The following is a 17,494-nucleotide window of genomic DNA, read 5'->3' as shown; positions in this document are numbered from 1 at the left end:
TGCCTTGGATAAGGTGAGATTTGTGGCCTGGGGCACCAGCTACAGATGACTGAGCTCCCAGCAACTCTGGCTGGACCTGCGGAGTGTGGGCAGACCTCTTGCAAGGATCCCTAGGAGGGCTGGGTAGACCCAGCTCAGGAACCTGGGCTGCTGGCATGCCTACACAGCAAAGAGGACCCCAAGATGCTCTTTCTCCCATGAGCAGACATTGCCCCCTGGAGCAGGGGGCAGGGGTTGTTTTGTTCCAGCAGAAACAACTGCCTTTCACTACAAAGGCCCCTGTGTGAGTGGTCACTTTTCCAGATGAGGGTTTGGTGGCTCCCAGCTCTCCTTTTAGGCGCAAATAACCTCTTCCTTTTTTTTCTTTCTAGGTTTGTGGTTACCCCCTGGCTGGGCTTCATGGAGGAATCTTCTCTGATTTCTAATCTGAATCCCAGAGCAGCCCCCATCTTTCAGTGGACAGAATGAGAGGCCTTCTGTGACCAGGCATAACTGGCCATCATGGGGAAATTGATCAGGATGGGGGCGCAGGAGAGGCGGTTACTCTGGCCAAAGCGGCTTCATTGGAGGCGCCTCCTCTTCCTATTGGGAATGCTGATCATGGGTTCCACCTACCAGTACCTGAGGAGCCCCCAGGGGCTCCCCTCACTGTGGGCAGCAGTCTCTTCCCAACACCCTGTAAAACTAGCCAGCCGGGACCTTTCCAACAATGAGATGATGATGGTGAGCAGTGACCCTCCAAAATCTAGCTCTGAAATGGAGGTTGAGACATGGGCACCCCAAGCCACAGTAGGCAGAGATGGAACAACACCTGGTGTAACAATGGAGAACACTCCCAGTATACCTAGAAGAATAGCCAACGTCATTCCAGCAACACCCAAGAGCAGCGACAGCCCAGCAGCAGCCCGCACAGAAAAAGTGAAGGAAGACACCCCAGCCACACCCAGTGGAGCACTGAATCACTACCCTCCAACTTCAGGCAGACCAGTGGTAAATAATTATACCCCAGCAACACCCAGGGGAGAAGTGAAGAGCTACCGCCCAACTCAAGCCAGGGGAAAGGTGAGGAAATACACCCCATCCCCACTTGGTAGGATGGTGAACAGTTACGCCCCATCCACATTCATGACAATGACCAGGAGTCATGGGGTCACCCCCAGAGCAACAGTGAAAGACAGTGAAATTATGACAACCAACAAAATACTGGAGACCAACCCTTCCAAGAGAGTATTGGAGGAAACCACCCCAACTCCTCGCAAGGGAGTAACTGATAATGCCCCACCCTTCCTGATAAATGACTTAGAAACAGACATCTTCACCTCTCCGAGGAATGTGGCAGAAGAGAAGACCCTAACTACCACCAGAAGAGTGGACAATAATAGCTCAACCAACCACCGGGGGTTAGTGGGAAAAAACAACCTGACAACACCCCAAGGAACAGTCCTGGAGCACACCGCAGCCACCTCTGAGGGGCAGGTGACAGTAAGCATCACGACAGGCAGCAGCCGAGCAGAAACCAAAGCCTCTACTGCTGCGTGGAAGGCTAGGAATCCCTCGTCCAGAACCAGTGCACCGACCGTTGGAATATCCTCAGCCACCTTCTGGGGGCTGGTGAAGAACCCTTCCCCAGCACCCACCACTCCAGCAACTCCCAGGGTCAGGGCAAGTCCGACCACTCAGGTCCATCACTGTGTGGTTGTGGAGCCAGTCCCAGTCTCGTCCACTGTCCCCTCCCCCAGTCTGACAACAACTGGGATGCCAGAGGCTCCCAGTCCCTCAGTACTGCCTTCTGGGCAGCCAGACCTCCACCCCAAGGCAGAATACCCCCGAGACCTGTTCAGTGTGAAGGAGCGGAGGCAGGGCTGGGTGGTCCTGCACATCTTTGGCGTGCTGTATGTGTTTATAGCCTTGGCCATCGTTTGTGACGAGTACTTTGTCCCAGCCCTGGGTGTCATCACAGACAAGCTGCAGATCTCTGAGGATGTGGCAGGTGCTACCTTCATGGCTGCTGGAGGCTCTGCCCCCGAGCTCTTCACCTCCCTCATCGGCATCTTCATCTCCCATAGCAATGTGGGCATCGGCACCATAGTGGGTTCTGCGGTATTCAACATCCTCTTTGTCATTGGCACTTGTGCCCTCTTCTCCCGGGAGATCCTCAAGCTCACCTGGTGGCCCTTGTTCCGTGACATCACCTTCTACATCCTTGACCTAATGATGCTCATCCTCTTCTTCCTGGATAACCTCATTGTCTGGTGGGAGAGCCTGCTGCTTCTGCTGGCCTATGCCCTCTATGTGTTCACCATGAAGTGGAACAAACAGCTTGAGTTCTGGGTGAAGGAGCAACTCAGCAAGAGGCCAGTGGCCAAGGTCATGGCCCTAGGGGACCTTAGCAAGGTAAGAACAGGTTGGCTCAGGCTTCTCTGCCCGCTTTTGGGCAAAAGGGTAGGGGAAAGCCAGGGACTGAAGAATGGCAAGTGCTAGGTCAGACCTCAAGAGATGAGTAAGTGTTCTGGTTCCCTTGCAATGCATTCAATATTTATAGAGTCCTGTTCTCTGCCAGGCACTATGCTGGGGCTTTTGCAGGAGTGACCTTGGGTCAGCCCTTAATCGTCCTATAAAATGGTTATTATTAGGATCCCCCGTTGACAGGGGAAGAAACTGAGGCCTAATGAAGTTAAACCATTTGTTCAAGGTCACACAGCAAATAGATGGTGGAGCCAGGATGAACCCGGGTTGTTCTGATTGGGTCTTCAGAAATGACATTTGAGCTGGGCTTTGGAGAATGTCCAAGCAGATATCAGGCAGGGAAAAATGATAAAATGGGCATGGTGTGTAGGGTTTATCTAGCACCCTCACTTTCATTTAATCCTGTTTATTCACATTCCAGACCTTGAGGGGCTGGTAGTTTGGTTAGGGTCTGAGAAGGAGGAGGCTTTTTGAGTTTTTTTTTTTTTTTTTTTTTTTGCGGTATGCGGGCCTCTCACTGTTGTGGCCTCCCCCGTTGCAGAGCACAGGCTCCGGACGCGCAGGCTCAGCGGCCATGGCTCACGGGCCCAGCTGCTCCGCGGCATATGGGATCCTCCCAGACCGGGGCACGAACCCGTATCCCCTGCATCGGCAGGCGGACTCTCAACCACTTGCGCCACCAGGGAGGCCCTTGTTTTGTTTTTAAAATATTGAAGATGGGAGCTCCACTCATCCACTGACAAGCCAGCCCTGGGTGCAGAGCCCTTTCTCTGTGCTGACTGGAGACTGAGAGCTCCAACTCTGGGGCATTGTTCTGACTCCAAGAATTTGGAGTTTCCAAGAATTTCTCTGCCCCTGTGAGGGACCTTCCTGCTAAATTCATTGCATGATTCAATAATCTGGATAGTGAAATTTAACTGGGGAAGTGATCTCTAAAAATTCATCCGCAAGTTTTTTGTTCCTTGAGACTCCAAAGTGAGGGTACCCTAGTGAACACAGACCCCCATTCCTCTCATGCTCCTAAAGGGTGAGTTTGGGCAAAAGTTGGTTCATAGCCTGCCTGTTTCAGATCTCAGGCCACTAGTGTGAGCAGAATTTTGCATGCAAAGAGTGGAAGGACTTAGCTGCTTAATCCAGTGCAGTTTTGATGAGTGGGCAGGATGGAGACCAAACTCAGCAACATGTCTCAGAGATGTGTGATACAAGGAGATGAAATGTACTTCCTTTAGGACTTCTGAGGTATGTGTGGTGTTCAGAGCATAGAGTTGAGAGTCAGAAAACCTGGGTTCTAATCCAGTTCTGCCTCTAACTGTGTGACCTTGGACAGGTCCTTTCCCATCTCTGGCGGGAATGACAGAGTCCAACTAATCATGCAAATGTTCTGTGTAGTGGTAACATTCATTGATAATGTCTTGTGTCTAAATGAGTTCCATTCTGTCAGGCCCAGCACAGCTGTTGTTTCTCTGATCTGGTCAGCCAACCTCCAATTAGTACATTTTTGCAGATGGCCCAAAAAGGAGAAATATCCTGCCCACGGTTGGACGGCCAGAAGGTATCCACACTGGAATGGGAACCCAGTATCCTAACTCCCCATTCAGTACTATTTCCCTCCAGATGACTGCTCTTAAGAAGCCAGAGGCTTAAAAAAGAAAGGGAGGCTCAAAGCATTACCTCATTTAATATGAGGAAACAGGGTCCTCCCTCCTCATGAAGTTCTCAGGGCAGGCTTTGCTGAGGGTGGCCGTGAAGTCTGGTACTATTCTCTGAGAAAGTATCTAATGCCTTGGTATACATTAGGCCAGCAGTTTTCAAAATTGGGACTTACCTGGTGGGCCAGTTAAGACTTCACCTTCCAATGTAGGGGGTGCGGGTTTGATTCCTGGTCCGGGAGCTAAGATCCCACATGCCTCATGGCTAAACGGCCAAAATGTAAAACAGAGGCAATATTGTAACAAATTCAATAAAGACTTTAAAAATGGTCCACATCAAAATACCTCTTGACTTGCCTCCCAGCCCTTCATAGTAATTCTGTTTTTATTTAAACTCTGCAAATTCTTAATTTTCAATTTTGTCAGAACCAGAGCATCAAAGCAAAGCTTGCCAAGCAAGTAAAGCATAATCATGATTTCAAAAGAGAATTTGTAACTTATTTAAAACATTCTTCAAGGCCTTTAGTAGCAGTTCTTTGCCAACCAGTGAGAGCAGTGCTGATTACAACTGTTCTTATCTATTTATTGAAACAGATCCAGTATGAATTTTAATTAACAGCATTATTGAAAAAAAAACAGGTTGAAATACTGGCTGTCCTTGAAAGTAAATTTATATTTATTTAAAATTGAAAACCTATAGTTAGGACTTTGCAGCACTAACAACTGCCTTCTAAAAATTAGTCCAAATAATTTAAAAAGTGTAGCTATTTTGAAGTGATTTTTAAAAACATCTGGATTTGGAGTTTCACCCCAGGTTTCTTATAGCCAGAGAGAGTGGTAACTGCCTTTGCTATATTATTCTGTCTGTGTTTGGCTGCCCCAAGACCTGTGATCTTGTTAGAGGGAGGTAAATTATCCTGTACTTCACTGACAGACTGAGGGAAGCCATTCTGTTTGAATTCTTGAAGCAGTTCTCTGAAAATCCAGTCTTTGATCTAGTAATCTGTGTTGGTATTCATTTTTGTGATTTATGCAAGAATGTGTACTCACCTCTGCAAATTATCTTACTTTAACTATGAAACTTTATGAAAATGAACATGCCTTGCTCACTCACTCACTCACACTGACCTATCAGTTCACACGTCTTCCCTGACTAATGGTTTCCTTCTTTGAGCTTCTCCGTGAGAAGGCAGGGGGTCAGGGAAACTGGGCTTATTCAGTCAGCCACACACCCAAAGGTAAGGAAGTAAGAGAGAAGTGGGGAAAGGCCAGACCGAGTGGTAGGGAATCAAGGAGGAGGGTTGGGGAGAATTCAAAGCCGCAAGTGCTCAGGAAATTTAAGCAGGGGGAAGACAATTAGAGGGCAGTGGGAGCCAGCTCCTTCTTGGAGGGAAACAGGAACAGGAAAGACACTTGGGCCTCACCCTTCCTCTGTTGGCAGCCTGGGGTGAGGTGTGGCCACGTGTTAGGCTCATCATTGCCACTAAATGGGGGAAATAATCTTTATATCTCCCAAAGGGCTGAGCCCAACATCTCATCCCTAAAGCAGAAGCTCCACAAGTATTTGGTGGTTTCCTCAGGGAACTCTAACAGGTCAGGGTCCCCAGTTTATAGAGAAAAAGGAGTAGGGGAGGGAATCCATACTTGTGGAGGGTCTATGACATACGTACATTATCTTGACAATTTCTCATAAAACCCCTGCAGGAGGGGTGTTCCCTGGTTGCCTAGTGGTTAGGATTCTGGGCTTTCACTGCCGTGGCCCAGGTTCAAGCCCTCATCGGAGAACTGAGATTCCCCCAAGCCCTGCGGCGTGGCCAAAAAAGAAGAAAAAAAAAAACCCTGCAAGAATGAATTGTTATTGCCAGTTTGCAGATGAGGAGACTCTGAGGCTCGGAGAGGATAATTAACTCTGCCAAAGTTACGAAGCTAGTTGGTGGTCCTTATCACCAGTTTATGAATCCATTTATCTGGGTTTTAACCCAGTATCCATGGCTAACCCTGTTATCCTGGGCAAGTCAGTGCAACTCCACACACCTGTATTATTAAGCACTTAAATGAAAAGCAGTGTGGGAAGTAAAAAGATCATGTCCCTTCCAGTAGAAGGGACAGACATAGACAAAAGTAACTGATAAAGGGAACACTGTGCAAAGTGCTACAAAGTCACTGTGCTTTTCTTCGAGGTCTCACGCTGCTCATCTGTAAAGCGAATGGGATGGACTAGTGCAGGGGTTGGCAGACTTACTGTAAAGGGCCAGACAGTAAATATTTTAGGCTGTGTAGGCCATATAGTCTCTATCCAACTACTCAACTCTGTTGTTGTTAGCATGACAGCAGCCACAGACAATAAGTAAACGAATAGGAATACCCCTGTGGTGTTTTACTAAGCAACATAATCGCAGGTGTTCTCCTACCTGAACAATTTGGAGATGTAAGTTCAGCAGAGAACCATTCATTTTCTTATCAGATATTCACCCAACTGATATCTGTGGAGTTTCTCAGCTGGAGGACCTTTCACTTTACTTTTTATTCTCTTCTGGTAATCTAGAACCAGGATAAAGTTTTTTTTGTGAATGATTCTAATCAGAATTTACTTAAGAGTATTTTCAGAAAAAAAATGTATCGTTGAACATAGACACATAGTAACTATTTTAGAGTCTTTCTTTTGACACTGGCTGGAAAAAAAAATTCAAAGCTAAAAATATTTCAGACAACATTGTCAAACTGACATGTATTGGTTTGAGGATGCCTTATATGAACCCAATGAAGAAATGGTAAACGTTTTTTTTTAAGATATATTAATTAATTTATTTTAAATTTACTTATTTAATTTATTTATTTTTGGCTGCATTGGGTCTTCGTTGCTGTGCGCGGGCTTTCTCTAGTTGTGGCTAGCGGGAGCTACTCTTCGTTGTCGTGCGTGGGCTTCTCATTGCGGTGGCTTCTCTAGGCATGGGCTCTAGGCACGCGGGCTTCAGTAGTTGTGGCTCATGGGCTCTAGAGCGCAGGCTCAGTAGTTGTGGCGCACGGGCTTAGTTGCTCTGCAGCACGTGGGATCTTCCCAGACCAGGGCTCGAACCCGTGTCCCCTGCATTGGCAGGCAGATTCTTAACCACTGTGCCACCAGGGAAGCCCAGAAATGGTAAGTGTTTGCATAGTTATCGACACAGTCTAACTTAGCTTGCTCTGAAACTTTTTTACCTGGTTTTAAAGCTCTCGGTGTTGTTTGTTCTGGCCCCAAATGATAAATATTTGACCTTCCTTGACCATGCATAGTTGCAGAAAGCCAAAGTTTAGGCTCTAGCCTGGCCGAAAAGCCTTATTTATATTTGAAGGATGATGGGACCTTCTTTATAGAGAGAACTACAGGCTTAGCTAGAAATAACTGGCCACCTGCACGAGATGCTGACTGGCAAGACAGCCCTGTGGGGCACCAGTGGTGAAAAGGGATGCAAGGTGGGGAATGAGACTGGTCCGGGCTCCTTTGGAAACCCCATATCCACATGCAGTCCCCAGGAATACTTCAGAATGTGAAACGCCAGGAGGAAGTCTGCCACTCTTTCTTAAGTGCATTGCAGGCTATTTTCTTCTTGGCAGGGTTTTTTATTAAACCAACCAACAGAAACCCCAAGCAGACAAACCTGGTGCCTCCTTAGGAACCAGTCGTCCCTTTCCTGTCAGGGTTAATATTTACTCCAGTGACCTGTACTGCCAGACAACCAGCTGTCTGCTGTGGAGACAGGGGTGCTGGACAGGAAGCAGCCACCAGGACCCTTCCTGCCTCTGTGGGCCTGACCTTACTAGCCTGCAGGAAATCCACTTTGCTCCCAAAGAACTCATCCTAGCTAGGCTGAGGGGTTCCCTCCTTTAATTTTTTTTTTTTTTTTTTTGGCCGTACCACGCAGCTTGTGGGATCTTAGTTCCCTGACCAGGGATCAAACCCGGGCCCTCGGCAGTGAGAGTGTGGAGTCCAGAGAATTACCTAACTTCTTAAATAATAGTCAGCTTCCCTCCAGTTGTCAGGAAAATATGGTAAGAATCAAATTCTCAGTGTAAAGGCTTCTTTTCTTCATAAAATTTTCTTAAGCTTTCAGCATTCATCTGCTGGTGAGTGCTAGCAGATGACAAAATGAATGCATAAGAAACAAACAAATATTAACAGAAAAACTCAAACATCTGATCATGCCTGGTAGAATAGCGTGTTGTTTCCATGGATGTGTGTATGCTTGCAAGAGATTTTACGTATTCTGTTATTCATACAACAGAGTAATCTTTTTTCCTAGTGTATGTGATGAGATTAAATATGAAATTAGATATTCATGGTGTTCTACAAATAACAGCATGATTTCTAGATGCTCTGTTACCTGAATAAATTGGAAATATAAAACTAACAGAAAATGTTTTCGTGTGGGGGAGTGGGCATATGGATGATAAACAAGTAAAATAACATTTCTGAGTATGAAAAGTGCTGTGAAGGAAATAGTGTATGTGATGGACAGTGACTGTAGGTAGTGGGCCCCCTTTAGCGAGGGAGAGCAGGGGAGTCCTCCTCCTGGAGGAGGAGAAGTTCAAGTAGACAGTCCAAGTGGAGTTCCATGAGAATTCTTCTGGAATTCTTCCCCATGCTCCATAAGGGAAGAAGAGGAAACAGCATTTGCAAAGGCTCAGAGCAGGGAAAGACCTTGGTGCACTAGAGGAAAGAACTGGAGGCCAGTATAGTGAGTAAGGGGAGAGTGGTACAGGATAACACTAGAGACCCGGATGAGAGCTGCTTCATCAGGGCCTTGTGGATTAGATACGGAGTTTGGATTTTATTTGAAGTTCAATGGGAAATGATGTAATGAGGAGTCATAGTTAAAAGGTCACTCCCTAACTGCTGTGTACAAAATGAATGGTAGGTGTGCAAGGGTGGAAGTAGGGAGTCCAGTTAGGAGGCTGTTGTGGGCATCCAGCGTGTGTGTGTGTGTGTGTGTGTGTGTATCTTTGAGAGATATTTTGAAGACAGAATCGTCTGGATTTGGTGATGGTGTGGATGTGGAGGGTGAGTGGAAGTCAAGGTTTTTCGCTTGAGCAGCAGGGTGGATGGATGGTGGCGCCATCTAGTGAGAAAAGGAAGACTACAAGAAGAACAGGTTTAGGAAGACTCAAAAGTTCCCGCTCTGGAGTGGTGAGTTTGAGTGTTTATGTCACTTCCCAGTGGATATGTCTATGAGGCAGTTGCACAAATGGGCTTAAAGCTTATGAACAAGGTCAGGGCTGGAAATAGAGATTTGTGAATCGCCAGCAAATGTATGGTTATTAAAATCAAGGACCAGCTGATGCTACTCTGAAAGAGAGAGAGAGATTAGGATTAAGCCCCAAAGAACTCTGATGTTCATACATTTGGCAAACATTTATGGAATCTCTTTGTATGAAACCTGTGTAGGGTCTGGGGATACAGTGAGAAATAAGGCAGCACTCAAGGGGCTCAACCTAGCAGAGGAGCAGGAGTTGATCCAGGTTTTGTGGGGTCTGACCCTCTTTAAGAAAAGGAATATAAAACTGTTGCTACAGAATTAAATATGAGGCCTCAGAAAGGGTTTGTGAGGGGAGAGATGGGCCCTGAAGTTTAAGCTTCATCAGCTCTGTGGTAAATACCCCTTAGTGGGGAAGACAGAAAAGTGAAAGTAATATTTACCATACCATGTGTAATGATATAGGTAAGTGCTGAGGGATTTAGCACTGCCGAGAGTGGACATCTCAACAAAAGTCAGGGAAGGCTTCCTGGGGGAGGTGATTCTTAGCTGAATCTTGAAGGACAAGCAGGGGTTGGCTGACTGAAGAAGGGATAGGAGTCTCCTAGGCATGTGTAAAGGCCGGGGGAATGAGAGAGGGTGATGAGACTATAGCTGCACTGTCCAGTATGGGAGCCACTAGCTACATGTAGCTACTGAGCTCTTGAAATGGGGCTCGTCTGGATTGAGATGTGCTTTAAGTATGAAATATACGCTGGGTATATTAGTATGAGAAAAAAGGTAAAATAGCTCATTGATATTTTTATATTAATTACATGTTGAATTATAATTCTGATATATTGGGTTAAATAAAGTACATTATTAAAATTAATTTCACCTGTTTCTTTTACTGTTTAAAAATGTGGCTACTAAAAAAATTAAAATTACATGTGTGGCTTGCGTTCTATTGCTATTGGACAGCACTGAACTGGAGGTAAGCAGGAGGCTGGAATATGCTCAGCTAAGGAGTGTGGACTCCCTCCTGAGGACACTGAGCCCCCAGGGTGCAGGGGAGGGACATGGTATGCTTTGCTCAGAAAATCACTCTGGCTGAAGAGTGAATGAGGAACCAGAAGAGGAACAGTCCAGGAGTCAGGAGGCTGTTGCAGCATTGTAGGCAGGAGAATAGAGAAGTGAGGCCAAATCTGAGGACTTTCAGGAACTAGATCTGACAATTAGTTGTAGATGAGCTGTGAGGAAGCGAGGAGGAATTTGGGCAGACTTTTGGGTTTCCAGCCTAGACAGGTGAGTGGATCAGGGTGCTAAACTGTATTCAATGAAGGTAGGACTCAACCAGGGATTCAGTAAATCTTTGTTGAATGAATGTTTAAAAACACACACAGACCAGAATGTGCAGTTCAGGAACTGTGTCGTGGGTGGTCTAGAAAGGGAGAGGTCAATGATTAACTGCTACATCAGTGGGAGATAGGAATTGGAGGTCAGGAGAACAAGCCCCCGAAGGGTTGCCCTGTTCACCACCACAGGTTCCTGTGAACGGCTGGCTGCAAGGGATCCTGTTGCTCATCCTCATCAAGATGTATCACAGGTGTTGGGGGTTTGGCTGGCATGAAGACATCTTCTTTGGTTTCCTCAGCCCTCTGGTTAATTTTCCTGAGGAGAGGGAGAAGGTGGGGATGATGGGGCTGAAGAAAGAGCAGGATGGGCCTCCCTGGTGGCGCAGTGGTTGAGAGTCCGCCTGCCGATGCAGGGGATGCGGGTTCGTGCCCCGGTCTGGGAGGATCCCATGTGCCGCGGAGCGGCTGGGCCCGTGAGCCATGGCCGCTGAGCCTGCGCGTCCGGAGCCTGTGCTCCGCAACGGGAGAGGCCACAACAGTGAGAGGCCCGCATACCGCAAAAAAAAAAAAAAAAAAGAAAGAGCAGGATGATTGGTGTAGTGTGAGAGGTGGATGTGGGGATGTGTTTGTAATAAGGGCATACTCTGAAAGCACCTACTTGCTGGTACCACTACCCATATATGGACCCATCAATCACACTCAAATGTAGACAAACATTTATATCCATTTACCTGAAATGTCAATAATATGAAACAGGCCACTAGGAAATATAAATTTGACTTCATTTCCTTATTTATGCTTGGGAAAAGAAATGTGATTTAGTAAAAACAACAACAAAAACAATCCTCTGAATAGAGATTAGGAGGTCGGGGGTTCTGTCACTATTGTTGTGAGTGGGCAAGTCACAGAATCTTTTCTGCATCTCAGTTTTGTCATCTGCCAAAATAGCAATAATAATACTAGCCTTGTCTGTTTCATAGAATTAGTGATATGGAATGAGAAAATGCATGTGAAGGGCTTCAGAAAGTTAGAAGCGCATACTGAGGGTAGAAGATGTTGATATGTTCAATGAACAGTGAACCCGTAGAGAAGTATTTTGACTTAAATAAACCTGAATGGAAGAGAAATCATTAGTCATGTGCTTCGTGGGGCAAAAGTCAGTCTCTCCTGCCCTTTTATGGACAGAACCAGCCATCCCAAAGGGTAACCTGGCCTCTCGTATTTCTAAGAACTCACTGGGTGAGAGTTGGATGTGATAAACAGTGAGGTAGCTGGGCCAGTGGGGTTTGGTGCTGTAGCCTCCAATATCCCAGAATTGTGAAAGAGGGGATTTGTTCAGGAAATCCACAGTGCCCCCTTCATATTCAGATTGGTTATTTCTGCTTTGTTTCATTCATTTGTATGTTCGTCCATTTGTTCATTCATTCAACAATGTGTATCCAAGCATTCAAACCTCTCCCATCCTTCAAAGATTATCCAAACTTCACCTACTTTCAGAAGGCTTCCGTGTCCATCCCAGCACAGCACCTTAATCTGTGCCTCTCATTTCTTCAGGCACATTCTGCTTTGTCATATGTTCGTGTTATCATTGGTCTCAATTCCTTTCTGTAAGTAGAATCCATGCCCTAAACATCTTTGTATCCCTACAGCACTAGCAGAGTGCCCGGTAAACAGCAGGTACTCAGAAATTAAGAACTGAGTGAGTGAACAAATTGGGCGGATGGATGGGTGGGGGGCCCTGAATCAGGCAGTATTCTCTGTATTTTCTGACCAGGCAGAGATGGGAGTGTAGCAAGTCCAGTTCTACTTCTGGCTGTGGAGGTTGGTGAGGTGGGGGAGGCAGTGGAAGGTGAAGACAATTACTGGGGGCAGCCATTGGTGACCCTGGTGCCTGAAGATGGCACTAGAGGTCACTTGGCATATCTACTCGTTGAGCTCTCCTTAATGGAGCATCTGCTGTGTACAAGACACTATGCCACAGGTTATGGGAACAGAGGTAACTATATCGTAGTTCAAAAAGACATGAAGTCTAGCTGGGTAGACAACTAATATGTGTGAACAGCGATGATTTCTTTAGAAGTTTGGATGGTGTTACGAGATACTAAATGCAGAGTGGCAAGCTAGTGGTTCAGAGAGTAAATACTGTGGGCGTAATGATTCTTCATCTCGGACCTTCTAGGTCTGTTCCCTTCCCCAGCTGGCTGCCCTACAGCTTCCCCAGGACACTAGCAAGCACTTATTCGATTATAGAGCCAGATTTTTGGTATCACAAAATGTGTCCACTGTTGTTATACAGCTTTTGAGGAGAGAGGTATTGTAGAGAGCTGGAGTGAGGGCTGGGGTGGGGGTGAAAGGGGCCATTTGGGAAAGCTTTATGTAAGAATTCACCCAGAATTTTCTGAAAAATTGGTAGGCATAGAGGAATGGAGAAGGCATTTTAGGTAGAGGGGAAAGACATGAACAAGGGACTAGGAATTGGAATAGGTTAGGCATATGCAGGAGACTGTTCATTCATTCATTCATTCATTCATTCAACCAACGTTTTCTGAACCCTTGCTAAGTGCCAGGCAGTGTTCTCATGCTTGACATACAAGCATGTGTCATGAATGAAATAGTCTGCCTTCAAGATGCTAGTGGGACAGTCAATTTACTTGGGTTTGCCAACATACAAATAACATACAAATAGATTGGGGAAAGTGCTATGAAGGAAAAGGAGTCAATAAAAGAGAATTAGCTGGGCACCTTAGCTTCCCAGAGGAAGGTGACATGTAAGTGGTGACCTGAAACGTGGGGAGTGGAGGAAAGAGGGTTCCAAACAGAGGAGGAGGGACTGTGTGATGAGGGTTTCGAGGTGGGTAAAGGGGGTGGTGCATTTGAGAGACTGAAAGGCAGCTGTAGCTGGTGTTACTGGACCTCAGTGAGTGGGCACATTTGACTGGCAATACTGCATGCAGGCTGAAGCCAGACTGTGGAAGGCCAGGCTGGGGGTGGTGGATATGTTAAAACATTTTCTGAGGCCAGGTTATCTCTGGGTGTGTTTCTGTGTTCCCACATGAGGGCTCCCTGGAGAGAGAGGGAAGTAGGGAGGAAGGGTGAGGGTCTCTCTGAACATCTTGTGATTCCTGTCCCTATTTGCAGCTGGGCGATGGGACAGTTGTGATGGATGAGCAGCAGGATAACAAGAAGCTGAAGGTGGGTGCCATGCGGAGTCTGCCCAGTGGGGATACTGCAGGGTTTCAGAGGACAACCACAGACCCAGGGCGCTGTGGCCCTGATGCTGGGGATACTGGGCTGGGCTCAGACCTGGGAAGCTCCTGGGAACACTGCCAGGGTGAGCCAGGGAAGGAGCCAGAGGGACTGTCACCTCCAGGTGGCGTTGGAGGAGGTGCTAGCTTGGGAGCTAAGTCCAGAATGTCACTGCTCACTGCCTGTGTGAGCTTGGACCTCAGATTCTGCATCAGTAAAATGACTGGACTAGATGAACTCAAGTCCCATTTTGTAGACCCAACACTCTATGATTGATCTAAAAGCCTAATTACCTGTGGTTTTGGAATGCCCCAGAACTAAGAGAAACATACGAGGGGTGGGGCGGGGGGATCTGAGGTTTCTGAAAAACTGTGTCTTAGCTGCCTTTGGTCTGTGGACATTTGGGAAGAAGTGGGGACCTTAGAGAGAAGAGGCCAGGGTCTGAATGAAATCTCCTCCATCCTATGAAAATCCCTAGGCCTGTTGTGAAGTATTGTGTTACCATAGCCACTAGATGGCAGAAGAGTTCAGATCCAGAGGGTTGGTTGGTAGGGAGGGACCAAGCAAGCAGTTTGTCTGACTTTGGATGTTCCCTTGTTAAGTCAGATGATGTTTCTACGTGTGTCACTATTGTAATTAAAAAAAAAAAAAAATTCAACTGAGTAAGTTTAAAGATCAAATCGGCTTTATTCAACAGTTCATGAATTGGCCAGCATCCCATCTAGCAAATAGAAAGGAGTTCCAGGTTGTTTCAGGCAAGGTCACCTTCCTTTGGGGGACAGCAGGGGTCTGTCAGGTAGATTACCTCACTAGTGTGCTAACCAGTTAATTCCAGACTGACTGGTTAAGAGCCCATTCCTGGGAGGGGCTGAAACTGCAGTTAGGTATTTTATGTTTCGGTTTGGTGATGTGGGCAGAGCACAAGTGACTCCATTTTGGACCTGTAGTCTCTTTTTTAGCACTGTGAATGAATGTATGTCACATCCGTGTGTCTGCACATACAGATGTGTGTATGTGTGTGCTTGTGAAGGTCTCTTGAGCATGTGGGTAGAAAAGAAAGGGCTGGAATCAGAAGACCTGGGTGCTAGTCTTGACTCCTTCGTTTATGACCTTGGATAAGCCACCCAGCCTTGTTGAGTTTTCATTTCTTTTTCTGTAGGTGGGGATCAAAGCCTTGCTTATGTCTGGGGGTGGGGCAGTGATAAAGCACCATGACGCTCTCTGTGGACTGTAAGGGGCTGTGCCCATGCACCATGGGGCTGTCTGTGAGGTATATGGGTGAGAGTGTTTCTTTGAGGATGTACTTGCAGGGATGGACAAACCCTTGGTAATGTGGTGTCCTTAATACACGTTGTCTGCTCCCTATCCAAGAGCTTGGGGAATGACTTGGTATGTAGAATTAGCCAGTCATGGAAGAGTTGAGGGGAGGCTGAGAAAGAAAGCACTGTAACTGTCCTGTTGAGGTGAAGGAAGACAGGGTGCCAGGATAAGGCTCCTGTGCTTCTGGCCTGATCTTTATAGGAGAGAGGAGGGTTAGTGAGGCCCCCATGTGGCTCCTCCCCCAGCTTGGGCAGAGGCCCACTGAGGCCTGCACGGCTCTCTCCTGCTTAGCTCGCGTCCGTGCTGACCCAAGGGAGCAGCTCGGCCTCTCTGCACAACAGCACCATCCGCAGCACCATCTACCAGCTCATGTTCCGCAGCCTGGACCCTCTGGGGGAAGGTAAGCGAGGTCTGCCCAGACCTGCGTGGTCTCCCTGTCCACTCCTTCCCTCCTGCAGCTGAACAAGAACTGGGACTTGCAAAACTGAGAGGCAGCAGGTGGAGTGAGGGTGGGAGTGGGAAGAGAGTTAGCAGAGGAGAGAGGGTGGTAGAGGCAGGCAGTCTGGGAAGACCCACCAGGAGAGGGCCCCCAAGGAGCTAAGGTCCTTAGGTATCCACATCCCACTACCTCCCTGTCTCCGTGTCCCTCCTGGAAAATGAAAGGGTTCATCTGCAGTGAGTGAGGCCATGAGTGTCGTGTGCCCTGCACTGGTCTATGTTGGGGCTGCCCTCCGTGACTTTCCTGCAGAGCCCACCCCCATGAGTCAGCCCCAGTGTCCCACAGTCTCTCCAGCAAGATAGTGTGGCCAGGGCTGCTTCTGGGGGCATCACCTGTGGGGCCCCACAGCTGGAAGCTCTGGATGGTGTCTCCCTTTGCTCTGTATTCAGCTCCAGAGTCCTAGGAAGCCTGCTGACCCCTCCCCCAGCCAGGTATCCCAAAGGACACCCTGGGGGCCACCAGGACCACTTCTGGGAGTGGTGAGGGTCCAGAGTGTAGTGGGAGCTGATGCCCAAGTTGACAAATGATGGAGGCAGCTGAGATCTTCACCACCCACTTTACCGAGCCCTGCCTTCTGCCCTGCTTCCCCAGAGAGCTACCTCCAACAGGCTTCGCAGGCCCCTAAAGGGCATCCTCAGGTACGCTTCTCTTCTCCTTTGGCACCTCTGTCTCTGGGACACTGCTGCAGAACTGGAGCGCCTGCATGAGGCCCATCAAGGAAAGGTTGGCCTTTGGGCGGAAGCCAAGGAGTTGGAGTGCAGCTGGGCAGGAGGCTGAGGACTGAGCCGAATATGACACCAGAGACTGATCCATGAGCCCCAGGGACAAATTTTAGGGACCTCAGAATTTCTCAGGCCCTGAAGCATCTTCTTCACATATGATACTGGGTTGTTGGTTGTTTAAAACAAGCATATGGTCAAAGACAAGGTGATCAAACCTTCCCTAGAAAATCCTCACGAGGAGCTTCCGCAGACATTGGGAGAGGCCACCCCCCTGTCAGCTCCAGAAAAACAGTACCCCTGGGGTTTCAAGAGTGGAGTCTGCAGCACTGGGCAGCCTGTGGGTGATCAGTGCTGGGGGCGTGTCTGGCCTGGGCACAGTGAAGGAAGCTGTATCCCTGGGTAGGCCTGGCCCTCCTCGTGGAATCACTGACTCAGCAAAGTCTTAAAGATAAAGACCTTCTCCTGGACGGGACTGCAGGGCCCCCTGCCTGGGCCACTTCCATGACCAGCAGCCATCTGCTGGCTTGTCCTAACAGGATTATGTGATGTCCAGGCCATGTCCAGGCCAGGCCGAGGTCAGAGGAGATTGATACTAAGGAGATGATCCGGCCGCGCTGAGAGTTGAGAGGCCATGTGAGGAAACAAGCGCTGGGGGAGCCAGTGGCAATCATCCCCAGGAAGACAAGCACGCTTGGTGCCCTGTGTGGGTGTGCGGCGGGTATGGAATGGCCCTCCCAGGGAATGATTGCTTACGTGCCTGGGATGCGGTCCCGCTCAGAGAAGCTGGCCCTGATCCTGCACCCTGAGATTCCATCCAGGAAGGGCTGGGATCACGCAGGGCTGCGATGAAGGCCTTTGTTCCCAACACTTTGCAGATACATGTTTGTATTTCCGTATGCTCTTTCCAGATGGCTATCCAGGTGTTTCCACCCTTTCCAAGCAATGAACTCTCTCCACAGAGCTGATCCATGGTCTGAACTCTTACCCTGGGTAGGGGCTCTACCTCTCCAGAATCCCATGCTTTTTC

The 17,494-nt window shown here is 48.0% G+C and overlaps 1 protein-coding gene across 6 annotated transcripts in view; it reads left to right on the top strand.

Moving 5' to 3' along the window:
• Nucleotides 1-470: 470 nt before the first annotated feature.
• Nucleotides 471-17,494, top strand: part of SLC24A1 (solute carrier family 24 member 1) — a 31,680-nt gene continuing 14,656 nt past the window's right edge. For 2 of the 6 annotated variants that reach the window (XM_060097155.1, XM_060097153.1), the window contains exons 1-3: nucleotides 471-2,394; nucleotides 13,819-13,872; nucleotides 15,538-15,646. In XM_060097155.1, coding sequence (XP_059953138.1) covers nucleotides 502-2,394; nucleotides 13,819-13,872; nucleotides 15,538-15,646 — 2,056 coding nt within the window. In that variant the 5' untranslated portion in view covers nucleotides 471-501. Of the gene's footprint in view, nucleotides 2,395-9,059; nucleotides 9,280-13,818; nucleotides 13,873-15,537; nucleotides 15,647-17,494 lie in introns of those variants that run through there. The other 4 variants (XM_060097156.1, XM_060097154.1, XM_060097158.1 and 1 more) reach the window with 3 other exon arrangements.

The sequence above is a fragment of the Mesoplodon densirostris genome, chromosome 4, assembly GCF_025265405.1.
Source record: "Mesoplodon densirostris isolate mMesDen1 chromosome 4, mMesDen1 primary haplotype, whole genome shotgun sequence".
Taxonomy (NCBI): domain Eukaryota; kingdom Metazoa; phylum Chordata; class Mammalia; order Artiodactyla; family Ziphiidae; genus Mesoplodon; species Mesoplodon densirostris.
The sequence above is the reverse complement of the archived record's forward strand: the minus strand, read 5'-3'. Positions and strand labels throughout refer to the sequence as shown.